Source organism: Leptonotus elevatus, chromosome 16, assembly GCF_054856555.1.
Source record: "Leptonotus elevatus isolate MCC_2025b chromosome 16, RoL_Lele_1.0, whole genome shotgun sequence".
Taxonomy (NCBI): domain Eukaryota; kingdom Metazoa; phylum Chordata; class Actinopteri; order Syngnathiformes; family Syngnathidae; genus Leptonotus; species Leptonotus elevatus.
The window spans coordinates 15,219,257-15,236,560 of NC_141254.1; the positions used below are offsets into that span (position 1 = coordinate 15,219,257).

The window sequence follows — 17,304 nt, forward strand, 5'->3', positions numbered from 1 at the left end:
TTGGTTTTACATATTTGGCCAATAAAGATGATTGAGATTGTTATGTTGGGTAGGACAAAAATTTTGCTTGGGATGCTAAAAGAAGTTGGAGTCTTCCCCACTCGTACATGCCCATGGGGGTGTCAACTATTAACAGATGTATGGGAAATTTGTTGGTGAGCCCTGACTCGAGTGCAAATTGACACTTTAAACAACGGTTTCCCATAGATGCCAAAAGAGGGCAGCAAATGACTGATTTTGTCCAAATGAAGCTCCTCAACTCACCATATTCTGTGCAGAAGAGGTCCACTGTATACTATTTGTGTTTTTGTTGGGTGTACAGTGAGATTTTTTCTTGGCTCAATAAAGGCTGTGAAACACTTGAGTTTAATAAATGTGCTGTATACCTAATTTAGTGGCCGATTAGTGTTTCATGTTGCATGGTAAAACTGCCCACAAATAAATGCATTGCAGCCAACGACAAGTGCATTGGCAATAGTGCTGAAAAATCAAATGTATCCCATTTAAAGTTGCGAAAGTTATTCGTGCTCCTCTTAAAACGCGAACAGTGCATTTTGGCCATGTTTCAATATGGAAGGAGTGCGCTGAGGTGTCACCAGCGAGCATCCTCTCGTGATCTAGCAACCTTGAGCAAACTGCGACAGCACAGCAGCGCCAATGGCAGCCAAACATCCGTGGTGCGGGCGAGGAGGATGACAGCAACATGGTGAGACTGCACTCGCTGCATGGCAACACTCGCGACCGATTTAGGTGCGCTCTCCTCCACACGCACAAGCCCCGTCGTGTCGCCGCAACTTCGCCGCAGTGTAAGATTTGTCATTTAACTTTATCTCAAGTTCGGAGAAAATGTTAGCACGCGCGCGTCAGCTACAAGCTAACACACGCTCGCGAGCGTATGTCAAAGTTAGCATCTGGTGCTATTTTAGTGGCTATGTTTTTATCTTCCGTGAACTAAATGCAGACGCCGATCGACTGTCGTGGTGTACAGTTTAACCACGGCGGTACACGCCGTGCTACTTTGTATCCATGAATCAAACCAGACGTAGCTGAGAAAGCTAACCTGGTTAGTGGATGTGGCTAACGTGTTGACTCCAGCTGGCTAAGTAACCACAGAGCAGCTTCGTACGCGTGTGCTAACTCGGGGCCTAAATGATGTTACAGCGATTACTTGTGTGCAAAGGTCGCCAATTTGACATCCCATGTAATAACGCTAAAATAATCAAGTCAGTATAATATGCGATCTCCTGTGGTGTTGTGTTGGTTACCATCCATTTAAAGGCGCGATGCTCTTGTTTGGGATGACATGATACAACGTTGATATTGACGTGCATTTAGTCGTAACACGTTTGAAAATGAGTGCTATCAAAGTAACCGAAGTTTCTATTTAAAGTACAAGCCGTGACTCATTGAAATTCTTTATATCACTAGTTTATTAATATCCGGTGTGCCATTAAGTGAACTCTAGAACTTTAAATCATGCTCGACCAAAACTAACACATGTCCATCGTTCTGTCTTGAAATGTGATTTAATCCACACGCAAATTAGTCATACAATAACTTGGTCATCGTATTTGCAAAGTTGAAGAGAGCATAATGTGATTGGATGATGACTTGGTAAGTTTTTATTGATACTATTAGAAGTATTAATTTGAGAATATGTTCATTATTGTAGTTGTAATTTCCAGTTGGGTACTAAAATATTAGATGCATACCTTAGTTTGATACAACGCAGGTCAACATAACGTTACCTAATGTTACTTAATGCAAAAAGTTTGAAAGGCTTGAATTTTTCAACCTTAATTTCAGGATGTCAAACTAGTGCAGCAATAAATCGCCCAAATTGATGTCTATTCAGACCTAATCACTTGCGATTTTTATATTGTGGTTCTATATAGTTCTTTCATCAGTCAAGTAAAAAATTGTTTTTGAATTCTACTCGGGCACAAAGTTAATTTCTATTGCTTTTACATAATTGCAACATATCAGTGTCAATTGCTTGACTTTCTGTATTAAATATTAAAAATAATAATGATAATAATTTAGTATTATAAAACAATACAAACATTTGTATGATAGCTCCCGCTGCTTTTTGCTTTTCTAGTGACAATCGGTTCACTACTTTTCAAGATGCATTGTGGGATATATAACCTGTACTCGCTACTTATTCAAACAGTACTACAAAATTGCAAACTCACCATTTAGCGGGTAGGGAGTTATTCCGAACACAGACGGGGTGCAGAATGGCCCCAAGGACCTCTTCATATGTCGCCATGTAACATTCATATACAGATGGTCTCTTCGTCTTGCAAAATTATAAACCTGTGAATCAGAAAGGTAAATGATTGGATTGATCTGCTCCACTTACAATCATGTCACCTTAAACGATTATCAGTGGACTGCGTCAGCTTTTGTTTACACTACGGTTGCGTTATTTAGATGTTGCGTTTAGTTTTAGTAGAGAGGTTATGGTGGCCAAATAAATGTTTGCAAATTGATCGGATACACTAACAGACTGCAAATGTATGCATTTGTTGCATCAGATTTACTTAGTTTTTGTATTTTGTCCCTAAAGACAGGTCTTGCCTGTTAACACCTTTTTAAAATTCAATTAAACAACTAACGAAAACCTCTGTTGCTAAAGAAAATAATCCGTGAATGATTTTACCCTCATTAGAAAACCTAAATGGGATATGGGTTGGGTTTGTAGATTATTCCATATTGAAAACATTGTTGAGACAAAGGTCTGTGAAGTAAAAAGTCCATTTTTTATTATGGAATGTGCCTCCTCAAGAGTTGTGGTGCAAAGAGTAGTGTATCTGCAAGTGTTGTGCATTTACTGGCTGCCTGAAGAGAGATGATGAGCTGTGTTTGCTTTAGTCGTGACTTGTAAAAAGGAGTTAGCTGATGACACGGCTGTGTTGCTAGGCAACGCACATCATGGGCTGCGCCTCTTGAATCTGGCAGTATTGTATCTGCTCTCCACCTAAACCGGCTCGTTACTAAAATGATTTTGATTTTCACGTGTAACAAAACATATTTTCTACCGTAAGGCGTGCCCTTATTGAACGTAACAGATTAGTTGCCAGGCAATGTTCACTCTTTGAGAGGGCTGGCGGCACACTGATGCACTGATCAGCCCACACTGTCTCAGGTTCTATGCACTCATGCGTGTCTGCCTTCAATGTTGCCTTTGTGCTTCAAGGCGAGGGCTGTTCTGCAGTACATTAACAGACCAGGCTTTTTTTTGTTGTTGTATTATTTAAAAACCAATAGACTGCAGGAAGAGGAAAGTCACATGCATATTTGCGGTCGGTTTCATTATTTTCTTTCTTTCTTTCCGTTATCTAGAGGGAGACGAATCGTGACACTGGTCGGCTGATTCTATTGTACTGCATATGCCTTAATTCAAACTGTACCATGTAATGTTCACAACACATTACTAAGATTGAAAAGTGAAATAGTCAACATGGCATGATAAAAGGTTTGCATGGCTTTCAGACGGATCAGATGCAGACTTTTGGTGGTTCCTCTTTCTGAATATTCATATTTTCGTCATTTGGCCCATTGGTAATATTCTCGCTGCATACCAACGACAAGGGAAACGTTGTTCATTAATGCAACACTGTTTTGATGCATATTGAAGACTCGGGATGTTCGATATCACTTTTCTTCAGACCAGTACCCGTAGGTGCACTCAGCTAATGAGTAGTCACCGATACCACTAGTACTTTTGATACATAACCCCCCCCCCCCCCCCCCAATACAATGACAGATAATTTCAATATATACCAAGTTAGCATTTCTTCTTAAAATAGCATGAAATTAATGAACATTTTCCATTCATCTCATTTCTTTCATAAAATTAGCATGCTAGGTTGTGTTAAAGCAGTCCGATTTTTAGGATAAGGTTCTGATGGTGACTTTCACCATTTTTTATTTCATTTTTAATGCTCACTATACTAATAATAACAACCAGAAGACTGCATATTCAACCATTCTTCCGGTATGAAATAATTCAAATATAAATATTCCCTTCCAAGACATCTTAAAACCTTCTAAATGTGCAGAAAATTTCTTTCGTGAACATTTCTCATTCTTAGGAGCTAATTAGTGTAATAATGTAAAATATTTTACGATAGTAAAATTTGCATGGCAGATGCCCCTCACAATTTAAATTTCTTAACATGTGTGAAAAGAAGTTAAACAATGTACTAATTGCTGACTCGCTTCTTGTTAATTCATCTATTTACAGATAAAAAAACAAACATATTTAGTTATTTTTATTATCATTATTATTATGCTATTTGCGGCAGTGATTGATGGTTTGGTACTTATCCCCCACTTATAGAGGGGGACAGCTCTTCTGCATGTCCCTTGTTAAGGCTGGTTATTGTTTTGGAATAAGTGTTGCAAGAAAAAGAAAGCCTACTAAAAAAGCAAAACGCACAAGCGAGATCTGCCAAAGTCTCAAATCATAGGCCGGCATGTTGCCTGTACGACCTGTCGAAGTTTTTCAGCAATTTTTTAAGGCACTTTTTTTTTAGGCAAAATGTCTGTTCGTAATTGTACAGGTTTTGGTAGTCTTAACATTTTTAAGTCCCGCTGTGTAACTCAGTATTCACGCATATATTTTTGCTCTCTTTCAGGTTTAAGTAGTTCACACAGGGAAGAGTGCAATCCTTCAGTCCAACTCAAGGAGTGTTCCAAGTCCAGCAATGAATGAGATTCCCTGGTTGCAGGTGAGGTGAGGAAGAAGCATGGGGCGTAAATCCGAAGTGTTGAGGCAAACGTGACAGCATGTTCTGCGTCGGAAAGGCTCAAAATGGAAAAGCACCCATGCAGGGAGGAGAACACTGACTCGAGCAGGGACCAGCATGCCACCGATGAGCCCGAGGACGGCAGCAGCTCGGAAAGTGACGGCGAGGAGCAGCAGCGGCAGGAGGCTCAGGTGAACGACAGCAGCTGCAAGAACTGGGAGCCCTTGGCGGTGACAAAGCCCCATCGGCAGCTGTGTCGTTCTCCGTGCCTCGACCAGCCCAGCTTTTCCCAGAGTAGCACCGTGCAAGAGTCCCGTGATGACGAGACCGGTGCGGGGCCAGCGATCAAAGCGGCCAGTGAGAGGGAGTACCAGACCAAAATGGACTTTGCGTTGAAGCTGGGCTACTCTGGAGAGCAGGTGGAGATGGTGCTCAATAAACTGGGGGCCGCTGCGCTAATTAATGACATTCTTGCTGAGCTCGTAAGGCTGGGGAACAAAGTGGAGCCCGAAAGTCAACCCTGCAGCACTGCAGCCACGTCGCTATCACTTACACCGTGCGTCAAAGAGACTGTTAGTCCTGAGGTGTCTGTGGAAGAGGAATCTGTGGACCCTTATGACAACCTCAGGCCTATTGTCATTGACGGATCAAACGTGGCAATGAGGTAAGATGCTCACAACCGTGACATAATTGCGGTTCGGCATTCATGAATTCACACATTTGCTGACATTTTAGGGCACTATCACCCATTTGCTATTTTTGCGCTCATGGTAAAGCAATACAAGTATTGCATTGGCGCCATCTTGTGGCATCTTGGTGCCAAGGAATTATATTGAAGTGACTTGAGGAGGAGCATTTACAAAATTCAAACACTAATATAAATACATAGACTAGTTTTTAAATCAATTGTTTTTGTATGGTCTCTCTATAACAGGAGTTCACTGTATCTGTTTGTTTTTCAGTCATGGAAACAAAGAGGTTTTTTCTTGCCGTGGTATCCAACTTGCTGTCGAATGGTTCCTGGAAAAGGGGCACAAAGACATTACTGTGTTTGTCCCAGCATGGAGAAAGGAACAGTCAAGACCCGATGCCCTCATTACAGGTAGCAAAGTCATGTTTGGCCTGCTATTGTCAGTGTACGTGATACTGCATTTAATGAGTATTGTAATAATAAGAGGCAATCGGCGTGGGGATTTAGGATTAGCTGCTAAAAGTTACCCAAAAAGAATGTGGTATTCTCCTCGTATTTATGTGATCCCGAGCCAGCTCAAATATTGTTTCCCCTTCACAGATCAAGAAGTATTACGCAAGCTAGAAAAAGAGAAGATCCTGGTTTTCACCCCATCTCGGAGGGTCCAAGGCAGAAGGGTGGTGTGCTATGATGATCGCTTCATAGTGAAGCTGGCTTATGATTCTGATGGAATTATTGTGTCAAATGACAACTACAGAGACTTGCAAAATGAAAAACCAGAGTGGAAGAAGTTCATCGAGGAACGTCTCCTAATGTATTCATTCGTCAATGACAAGTAAGGAGCTTTGCACATTTTATTCAACACTAAATCCTATCATTGGAAAACAGTCAGCATATTTGTACAGTGATGCTACATCATAAATTACAGCTTCAAATGAATTAGAATATCGCCTAAAAGTGAGGAGTAGATTTGACTAAAGATAAAAGCTATTCCTGAAGAATCCTAGCTCCTAACTCATTCACGCCCAGCTATTTTCACTGAAGCAACCTCCTTTGCTCCCGGCTGTTTTACTGGATTTTGACTGATTTTGCAAGGCCTACAGAATATTGTGTTCTATTGCTATAAAACTTGGAACCTACCAAAAGAAAGATTAGAGTCTCTTTTTTCATTAGGAAAAAAAAAGGATATTTCTAACAGTTTCTGTTTTGCAGCAATTGGCATTAGCATGTAGCTAAGTTTCATCATTATTCACAAATTTGTTCAAAACAGTGGGGAAAACAGTTTGTTGCAACATGGACCTGGTTGATCGCTTATACTCTGCTGCCACCTGCTGGTTGATTTTGTAATAACTACCATTGCTTCAAGCATTCTCTTCAGTTCAGAGGCTGCATCAAAGCCTTGTGTATGCTCTAGCATAAACCCCCCAGGAAAAAAAGTATAAATACGTCTTTGGGATCATGTTAATATTTAAAATAGAACGTATTAATACATTTTTTGGAGCAAATTAGTTAAGATAGCTCCTGAGGTGCTCGGAGCAGGGAAGGAGATTTTTAAGTGGCTTAGAAGTTCCACAAGCAGAGGCAAAAATGGCGTGGCATGATATGTGTGTTTAAAATTTCATATGTTTTTATGAATGTTAAGACCATCAAAATCAGCGTCATTTTTCTTGGCAAACAGCGCTCGGTGAAATAAAAAGACAATCTGATAAAATGTCTAGGAGTTCTGAAAAATATGTCTTCTTTAATAGGCCAAAAATGGGGGCGAATATGAAATAAAATTGAAAATGGTGAAGTTGATCAATTTGAGGTTCTATCCTCACTTCTACACACAATCACTCCTAAGCTAAGAGTCCTTGCCGTGAATTTTGATGTCAAGTTAGAATCTCTAGCAATATGGGCCCTAAACATTACAGCCGTCACTATTTATGTTGAACTTGAGTGTACTACTAACATTGCGGCAGTCACATTGAAACATTTTCATGTCTTTAGATTTATGCCACCTGATGATCCACTGGGAAGGCACGGTCCAAGCTTGGAAAATTTCCTTCGCAAGCGTCCTGTTGTCCCAGAGCATAAAAAACAACCTTGCCCCTATGGTGAGTCAGTTAAAAAAAATTGGTTTAGATTCTTCCATGCTGCTGACTTGATTTATTCTTTCCTTAAAAAGGCAAAAAGTGCACATATGGACACAAGTGCAAATATTATCATCCGGAGCGCGTCAACCAACCACTGCGGTCGGTGGCCGATGAACTGCGGGCCTTCGCCAAGCTGTCTGCCGTGAAGACGATGAGCGAGGGGGCCTTAGCGAAATGCGGCACCGGTCCGGCAGTTGTGAACAGGGACGGCAACTCTGAAGTCAAACGCGTGGCGCCCAAACGCCAGTCGGACCCGAGCATACGCTCGGTGGCCTGCGAGTCTCCAGAAACTCTGTCCGTCGTGAGGAAGTCTGAGACAAATTCAGTGCCTTCCCTTGTGACTGCCCTCAGCGTGCCCACCATGCAGCCCGCCAAGAGCCACGCAGCCGGGGCCTTGAACACGCGCTCCGCGAGCAGCCCGGTGCCGGGCTCGTTGCAGTTCTCACATAGTTCGCTCGAGCACATGTCGAGTGTACACTACCCTCCCATTTTGGTCACCAACAGTCACGGCGCCTCCGTTACATACAGCGAGCAGTTCCCAAAGTACGACTCGGTCAGCGATCATGGTTATTATTCACTGCACAGTGACTTTTCAAACATGAGCATGAGCAGTATGCACAACGTCGACAGTTTCTGTAGCATGGAGCACGAGCACGTTGTGTGTCAGAGAACTCGCAGCCACTGCCCCGAGTCCTGCCTCAGCCACTCCAACAGTGACTCATTCTCCTCCTACGGCGAAATGTACCCGAACTCTGTGGACGGGAGCCTGGAGGAGAGCATGAAGCAATCCCCGGCAACGGGGAGAATGCAGGCTTTCCCGCACGGCTTTCGGCACGAAACGCTCACCAGGGTGCAGAGTTACGGGCCGGAGGAGCCCAAGCAGGGTCCACGTAAGCCGCCCGCGCCTCACCTCGCCACGCACATCCACGTGGCAGTGGGGGCCAGGTCGAGCTGCCCCGGAGACTACCCCATGCCTCAGAACGCCCTCCCGCCGCTGTCCTCGCAGCCGACGCGCTCCCTTGGTATGACTCGCATGGACAGCATATCCGATTCCAGGCTGTACGACAGCAACCCGATGAGGCAGAGGCGACCGCCGCTGTGCCGAGAGCAGCACGCGAGCTGGGACCCGCTGCCCTGCGGGAACGAGTCTTACGGGTACCACTCGTACCCGCTGAGCCACAGCCTGATGCCGTGTTGCGAGCGGGTCATGGTCCGCAGCATGCCTGACAAAATGGAGCAAATTTGGAACTCGCCGTGGGAGGCCACAGCTGCCGCGGAGCACCAAGAACGGTACGTCATCCCCGAGCACCAGTATCAAACATATCGGAACCTTTGCAACATTTTTCCTGCTTATGTGGTCCATTCAGTGATGGAGAAGAACCCTCATTTGACAGACCCACAACAACTGGCAGCTGTCATTGTTACAAATTTGAGGTCTTGTCACTGAGGGACCCTTTTTTGTTTTTTTTTATTTAAAGAAAAATAATATGTGATTAAGGTGGAAATTAAATAGAGAGATTGGAGTGTTTTGTTTGCAAAGACAGGCACTTGATAAATGTTGCCAAATGTGCAACATTTGCCCTCAGGATTTTTTTTTTGTAATGTCTGTTGCAAAATCCAGCAGCTTTCTGGTTTTTCATCAGCAAGATGACATTAAGTCAACAGCATAGACGAAGTTTGTCTGACATTTTTAAAGTACAATTGTAAGATGTTTCACACAGTGTGGTACATTTGTAAAAGGAAACTTTACTGTACGTTTCATACCGCATCTCTCATGCCTAACCAGGAGCTGAGTTTCCTATCAACATTTGAAATGGAGTAGAAAAAATGTCAAATATAAGGATTTTGTCATCTTAGTTAGCTGTTCTCTCAAATTTGTCAGACCAATTGGTTGACAATCTGTGCCTGGTTGCTCAAAACTCGGTTAACTTGAACTGGCTGCTACCTTGACGCTAAAGTTAGCACACTTTGTGAACGCCGCTAACTTTTTAATAGTGTGGAGAATAACTTATTTAATAGATTTATTCAATTTATAAAACAAGCCTTTGATCTTTTTGGACATTTGAACGTCTTATAAAATGAGGAATTGTGGCGTGTGTTAGTGCTAACCAGTGATGCTAACCACACGGTTAACTTTGACAGTGCGATCTTTTTGGACATTTGAACGTCTTACAAAATGAGGAATTGTGGCGTGTATTAGTGCTAACCAGTTATGCTAACCACACGCTGTTAAGTAACAACGTGACTAACCATGTTTTGAACAGTGCATATTTTACGGCTGGCTAGCTAACGGCGGTTTAAGAATTTAACTGCCGGTTAGGGGTTAACCAGTGGTAAAAAAAATAACCGCTAACTGAACAACCGGGCCCTGATTTCAACAAGAGACGACGTATCAAACTTTGGCCCACCTGCTTTCAATACGAGCCAGCAACATCACAGTTGGATTCATTTAATGAACAATATCCAAAGTTTTAGCCACATAGCTTTTAAGAAGTTCCTGTTCAGGTCATGTGGATGTGCTGTGAACGGCATCGCAAATGTTTGTGGTGCAGTACAACTTATCAATAACGTTCTTGAGCTTTGCCTCTCTGCTGTAAATAACTGGTGATTATTTTGTGCATTTCTTTCTAAGACGAATAAGAGGGAGGTACACACATACCTCCAAGCATGAACTATGATATTTAATGGCCTTATATCTGAATGACCTCACGCTTTTAGTCTTCAATGAATGTCTTTGTCATTGAAGTCTCCTACTTTCAAACGCAAAGCACTATCTCAGTATGGAAAGAGATCTATTTGCTCAGCCTCACAAAGCTACTATTTTGGTAGAATTTGACGACAGTGCACAAAGCAAGCCAAAAAGAGATTTTGTCTTGTATACAGGTGCACGTTGTTATCAATGTACATATAAATCACACAAAAGCCATTATTTCAGTCATTTATAAGCTGCTAAATAATGCCAAAAAACGGTTATTATTCTGACGTCACATAACATTCAACTTAACATAATTGGAATTAGTTCTCATTTCCAACTGTTGTGTATATTTTTTGTCAGATTTGTTGTGAAAATAGTATATAATATATGTAGCGCTTTTTATGTATCTAAGGCTTTTAGACAGCGCTGAGGTATTTTTTATTATTATTTTTAGCTCTATTTCTCTAGTACAAATTAAAAAGTACTCCTGGGTGTTTCAAATCTCCCTGCGATCCATCACAAATCCAATGTTATCACTTTTTTTTTTGATTCCCAGGGTACTTACAGCATATGATTATCTTTAAAAAAAAGAAAGAAAAAAGGAGCTACTCTGAACTTCTTCAGTTTGTCAGTGGATCTGTTTGTTGCTCATTTGTATCAAAGTAACATGCACTTAAATGGACTGACTTCACTAAGACACATAAGAGGGTGAGACAGCTTGAAGAACCCGCTTACAATACATTTTTTATAGCGCGAATACATTGTTGAAAAAAGCTGCAAAGCAGTAACGTTAAATTGGATGCAGTGAACAAAACATAAGACGCTCAGATAACAAAGTGTAAAAATTGGATGATCACAATGCATCCGCAGTAAAAACTGAAAAAAATGTTTACCGTCAAGAGTTTGCACACAGATTTGTTATATTTAGGCGGATAGATTAAAAATCCATCCATGAGTATTTGGCCTGCAAGGTTGTTAAATATATGTTGTTGTTTTTTTAATTGTTAAAGAAAACCCCACAAATGACATAAATGCAAGAAAGCATGTCTAGTATGATGTTTGGCTTTTATTGTGAGAGTGGATGGCTCAAATACAGTTTGGCTGTGCCTTGCAGCACATTGCTCTCAGGATGCGTTCACCTTTTTCACGTCACTGGCCAAAAACCAGCGGTTACTGCTGGCAAGAGTCTATTCTCTTCTACGAGTGATATATTTTGTGAAAACTTGTACATGTATATACAGTTGAAGCGTGAAAAAATGCATTGTAAAACTTTGTATATGTATGTCCAAAGTATGCACCTTGAGTTGTTTAACAAAGGGTCTTTTGGGCGGCTTTACATGATGCTGATATCACTGTTTGAGTGGTAGTGTAATATATCGGTCGTTTGAATTTTGGAGTATATTTTTCATGAAAATTCTATTCAAACTTGTGAAATTGTATGGCAATTAGGGATTTTGAACTTCAAGGTGCCACTGCAGGTAACAGCGGTATCGTAAAAAGCCAGCCCAACTGCAAGGTGGCGCTCTGACTGCATTTAAAGGGAAATGCCACTTGATTGAATCTGTTATAATCACCTGACTGAGCATCCAAACGTTCTTATACGGAAGTACAAAATGCCAACGCGCCACGCAGATTTTCAACATCAAGTGGTATTACTCTTAATTGGGAATTTGTGTGAGCCAGATTATTTTTCTCAATGGTGATTATTTAAAAAAAAAAAAAAAAGAAAGAAAAAAAGCTCTCTATAATGTTTGGTAAAACTAGTGTGTATAAACATCCAAAAAAGAAAAAAATGAATGTGTATCGCCCAAATGATTTTTTTTTGGGCTTTTGCTGACTTTGTTTTTTTTTTCATGAAAAAAGACGAGGCCACTTTCGGCCAGCTGTCTGTTCATGAGAAGGTGAAAACAAACTGCCTAAATGTTTCTTCATATGAAACAATCAGATTGCAAGGCTGCTGTCACCCGTTGTTTCTGGCATTTGGCTCAACGTTTGCGTGCCATCACCCCCCCCCCCCCCTCTCCCCCATCCACCCACCTCCAGCTAGTTATATTATCATATTCCAAAAAAATGATTTTGATGTAAAGAAAAAGAACAACTATCATCAGTGTTTCAGCGACTGAAAGAACACCGAGTTAATTGCACTGACGACTTTAATCCGTCTCGACTTGCAACACAGCGCAACTCAAATGAAAGCGGAATTATTGTCTTCTTCAGCAAGGTCAGATATTTCCTCTTACAGGCAAGGTGACTTTACTTATATAGCACATTCCATACACAGGGCAACTCAATGTGCTTAACTCATTCACTGCCATTAACGGCTATAGACGTAAACAATTAATTTTTTCCACTTTTGTTAACAAGAGTATGAAAACCTAGAAAATGAAATACTGTACATTTAGAAGATATATAAAAAAATAATGATTAATCATGAGTTAACTATTGAAGTCATGCAGTTTATTACAATAAAAAATTAAAGTTTAAATAAAAAGAAAAGATTATTAAAAATTAGGGGCGTCAGGCGATTACATTATTTAATCGTAATTAATCGTATGATTAATCACTAATATATCTGTTCTAAATGTACAATTAAAAATATTCTAGTTTTTTTATACTCTTAACAAAAGTGAAGGGGAAAAAAAGTTAAACTAATAGAAATAGTTCAAATTAATTTTTGACGTCTATAGCCGTCAATGGCAGTGAATGAGTTAATAGTCTGGGATGCATCATGCTTATCAAATCAGTACTTGAATACAAGATGTACACAAAACTGATGAGTCACTTTATGAATTTGAACTACACACATTAAAAGGCAGCTGCCCTGCTCGTGATCCAAAAGGAAGTGAAATTTCAATAGTCATTTTTAATAACTTGTTGGACGTATGATCCTCAGGTTTGTCCATATTCAATTTGATTGCTATATTTTCTAGCTTGTACTTGAGAGCCAAAAATTCACAACTAAAAACCCTGTCCTATATGGTCCAGCTTTGTGAAAAAGCTTTTCTCACGCTAAGTAGTTCAGTCAGTGCGCCCCCACATTCCCTCTTTTGTAAGTGCCGCAAACAACCAAGCCACAAATGTCTAGAATTGACTTTTACTTGTTGATACAAATTGTATCTCTAACTTGAATGTAAACTAAATATCAAATGTATATTATGAAAATAGTTTTATTTAAATAAAGTGTGTGTGATGGGGTGGGGTGGGGGGCGGGTGATGCCTATTGTGTGTGACACTGTGTGTCACTGGGAGTAGCCCATAGGTATGTACTATCTTTTATTGGGTACAGTAGTTAATTACCTGGTACTTTTGATGTGCTGGGTCAGTGCACTGCAAGACAAAACTGCGCAGCACTAAGTTACATGCCCTCACTGTACATACTTACATGTGTTCCTGTGGATAGGATTTAATGTGTAAATGTAAAACATTACTTCAGTTCACTTGAATGTTGTAACCTGTGCTTATTTTCCCTTGATTTGTTAATATTTTTGCCTTGTATGAAAACTTTGCATATTTGGGTGTTTAAAAAAAATAAAAATTCACGCAGTGTTACACACCGAACTAATCCACTTTAAAGGACACTTTTACTAAACACTAATAAATGATAGCACAGTGCCAGTTTTGAATAAGTTGTCTATTGATGTTTTTTTGTTTTTTTTTAAATATAAATTTTTCTCTTCAAACTGGAATTTAATGGAATGTTTGGCAGTCGGTTTAATGACTAAACAATGTTGGTAAGCAGATGTGTGCTGTTTGTTGTTACTTTGACCTCTGAAATATATTGAAGTAGTGTGAATTAATAATTTTGCTGTCTGTGGCCAGTTTGAATGTACTTTCAGCTGGCGCCCTTTGGAAATTGGACTTTTGAAATGATGTGTTAAATAGCATGTCAAGACCAAAGTTGTTGTTTAAAAAAATAATAATAAATGTACACATCGTGATTAGTGGTTCAAACACACATTCACACTAATTGTGTACCTTATATGACACTTGATGCCAGCATACTCCCAGATGGACAGAGTTGGTATGCAGAATGCCAGGACTCAAGGTGTGCCCATTAACATGACTGTACATATTTACAGTGTTATACTCAGGTTTAAACCCGCTAACATTCAAAATCACATGGTTCAAAAACAGTGAGTTGTACTGGTGACTTCTCTAAAGTGGTGTGAGTGGACCGTAGTGTCTGCAGTGTAAAAAGGGAAACATTAAAGCAAGCTTTTTGTGTTGTGCTTATCTGCAGTATCGTGATCTACACTGACTGGAAAGCATTGCTTTTTTTTTTTTTTTTTTTGTAGACCAAACTAGATTATTTGAGTCTGTGGGCTCAAACAAAATGTAAGTCTTAATGACATGTGTTTCTCACCGTTAATAAAGCTACATTATGTTCAAACTGTGCTAGCGCCTCCTTCAATAAAACCATTTTTGGGAATGTGTGAGTTTGGTGTGGAAGAATCGCATCGGACACCTTCAGTGATATTTAATATTATTGTAAGCCACTAAAGTGCTAGAGATGCTAAACTGCCAGCTCAGTCATTATTTGAGTTTGAGCACCCTCCTCTGGCTAAAGTTGTGCATGGAATTGGGATAGATTGGCAGTAGGCTAGACTTGGGCACAATCATATACACTCACAGGAATATTTCAAGCCTAACAAGATTTATGTATTTTATTTTTTACATAAATTCCCATTTACTGATTTTTTTTTTGATTATTTTAACACAGACCTACCAAATAAAACTTATATGATACTTATTCATTTGCCTAATAAAGCATATTTATTTCAAATGCATAATCCTCAGGTTTATGCTATTTAGTATTAATAAAGTATAATTACTTTTTTATTTTTATGTTTTTGGGATGTCTGCATTTAGTTTAATCCCGAAAACAAAAAATGTAAAAAAAAAAAATATATATATATATATATATATAAACATGGAGAAAAAAATTGACATAAATGTTTTTCACATAGGTTACCTATACACGATAAATATATTGATGTTTATTATGCAATTCAAACAATGAAATTTATGTATTTTAAATAAATACTTTTATTATTATTATTAAGAGCAATTATACTTTATTAATACTAAATACATAAACCTGGGGATTGTGCATTTCAAATAAATAGGCTTTATTAGATTAATGAATATGTATTATATAAGGTTTATTTGGTAGGTTTGTGTTAAAATTAACTAATAAAAAAAAGTAAATTGGAATTTGTCATGTTAAAAAAAATTACATAAATCTTAAGTTAGGCTTGCTTGAAATATTTCTGTGAGTGTACTGAGCAGCATCGTTTTAGTCTGAATTTGTGATTGAGCTTCAGTAAGTTTCTCACTCCACAGGAGGTCATCTTACCCTAGAGGTGTAGTTCATAGGAATGTAACTCAGTGAGTCAGCACAAAGGTATTTGAGTTGGTTACTTTTTAAAGGTCTAAAATCTCATTCTGGCAGAATTTCACCTCAGGCATTGTGGTATTTACCTTTCATCCCTTATCTGCAGCAAATGGATTGTGAACGTTTCGCAGATCTGGAGCCCGACCCAGCTGACATTGGGCAAGAGCAGAGGACACACCCTGGACAGCCCGTCAATCACACAGAGAGACAGTTGAAAATGAAAAAGACTGCCAGTACTGTATCTGAATCAGGGGTCAGCAACATTTTGCGCAAGGGCCACAGAGTTGTCACTGCTTAGTTTGGATGGCGTTACTGATTTAGACACACTGCACATCACCGTTCACTCCAAAACCTTTGTTTAGTTAGATTGTATGCAAATAGTTAGGTTCAAGCTAAATCCAAAGTTTTCGACGCGATGAGGAAGTGTGATAGCCCGATGTGAGCTGCATGTTAAGAAATCAGTACAAAGGCATCATTTAACTTGTCGAGCTCTGAGGAAATAGTATTATGAATCATCCCTCTGTATCCCCAAAGAGTCAAGAAGCCAGAGGCCGTTGTCTGCTATGATGAAGCATATTTTTGAAATTGGTGTAACGTCTTCTGACTCTTCGAGCTCTTCTTATAGGATATCTGACTTTGAAGCGATCTGGAGGGATCAGGCTTGCAATTTCCAGGTTATCCGACGCAACAAGACAGGCCAAAAACGTCATGATTTTACCTCCATCTACTGCTGCATGCTCTTGCTCACCACATTGCGGGCCCACATGAACATTTCTGCTGCGGCGTCTGCTGGAGCGTTTTCCGTCATTCCAGTAGCGTTGGTAACGTGGGGAAGGCAAATGACTCCCCGTTTTTCCACTGCCTGGATAAAACATTAGAAAAAAAGACTTATTACTTATGGTAATTATTATTTTTCTTTTAGCTGATGACAACCATTTTGTCCAGAATTTATTGTGTAGTTGGGCATAATAATGGAACATATGTGCAGAAGTACTGAAACTATTTATTTTCAGTGCATATAATCACGTCTTTTTTTGTCAAAATGGCCATGTTACTTTTTCAATTTCTGCCGATGATGGCATGATGTAAAAAAACACACACAATATAAATAGATGTCTAGTCATACATGGTTAAAATCTTGACTGATTGAGGTAAGTTGAGATGGCCATCAAAATCAGTTTTTTTCTGCTTTGTAAATCCCACAGGTCTCAATCAACTAACTAATCAACCAATTAGGATCTAAACTGCAGTTTCTTTCCTCTTCATTCGTTTTGGGGGGGGGGGGGGGGTGTAAACACAACAGGATCGGTACACTTTAGTGTTACCAATTGTCCTTGCTCTCAATGTATAGTATATGTGTTTTAATGGTTTTATATTTTTATAGTGTGTTTAAAGACCTTGAAATAACTGCAGTGCTGTAAATGCTATAAAAATATGTCTAGAGAGTTTTTCCAATGAGGGTATTTCTATATATTATGGATATATTGTGGATTAGGCTATATCTGGGCTGGGCTGGAGCTCAAGTGTAGTATCTGTTCTTATCAGATTAACGTAACCCCAGCGATGAAGAGAGGATTGCTGTAATTCATTTTACAAGTCAATTACCTAATAAGAGATATATTTGGTTATTC

At 39.7% G+C, this 17,304-nt stretch overlaps 1 protein-coding gene and 1 long non-coding RNA gene across 7 annotated transcripts in view; one reads left to right on the forward strand and one right to left on the reverse strand.

The window, feature by feature from the left end:
* LOC147160920 (uncharacterized) overlaps window positions 1–17,304 on the reverse strand; it is a 30,110-nt gene that overhangs the window by 9,088 nt on the left and 3,718 nt on the right. For both annotated transcript variants that reach the window (XR_015097346.1, XR_015097347.1), the window contains exons 2-3: window positions 16,392–16,535; window positions 2,196–2,319 (exon numbers count right to left, since the gene is read on the reverse strand). This is a non-coding gene — a long non-coding RNA (uncharacterized LOC147160920). The remainder of the gene's footprint in view (window positions 1–2,195; window positions 2,320–16,391; window positions 16,536–17,304) is intronic.
* Window positions 582–16,127, forward strand: zc3h12b (zinc finger CCCH-type containing 12B). Of its 5 annotated transcripts, XM_086097829.1 has the most exons (7): window positions 582–706; window positions 4,647–5,421; window positions 5,720–5,859; window positions 6,049–6,283; window positions 7,438–7,544; window positions 7,616–8,873; window positions 15,780–16,127. In XM_086097829.1, exons 2-7 carry the CDS (start codon window positions 4,823–4,825, stop codon window positions 15,886–15,888), a joined length of 2,448 nt encoding a protein of 815 aa, XP_085953955.1. In that variant the 5' UTR covers window positions 582–706; window positions 4,647–4,822; the 3' UTR covers window positions 15,889–16,127. The 5 variants fall into 5 exon arrangements, with proteins under 5 accessions (XP_085953955.1, XP_085953950.1, XP_085953951.1 ...); XM_086097824.1 differs by lacking the exon at window positions 15,780–16,127 and having other exon boundaries at window positions 7,616–10,255; XM_086097825.1 differs by lacking the exons at window positions 582–706; window positions 15,780–16,127 and adding an exon at window positions 707–806 and having other exon boundaries at window positions 7,616–10,255.

Excerpts from the sequence above, each read along its gene's own strand:
- zc3h12b (XM_086097824.1), top strand. The coding sequence starts at position 4,823 with ATGGAAAAGCACCCATGCAGGGAGGAGAACACTGACTCGAGCAGGGAC. Across the intron at positions 5,422-5,719 it reads GGATCAAACGTGGCAATGAG|TCATGGAAACAAAGAGGTTT; the intron begins GTAAGATGCTCA and ends TTTGTTTTTCAG. Across the intron at positions 7,545-7,615 it reads AAAACAACCTTGCCCCTATG|GCAAAAAGTGCACATATGGA; the intron begins GTGAGTCAGTTA and ends TTCCTTAAAAAG.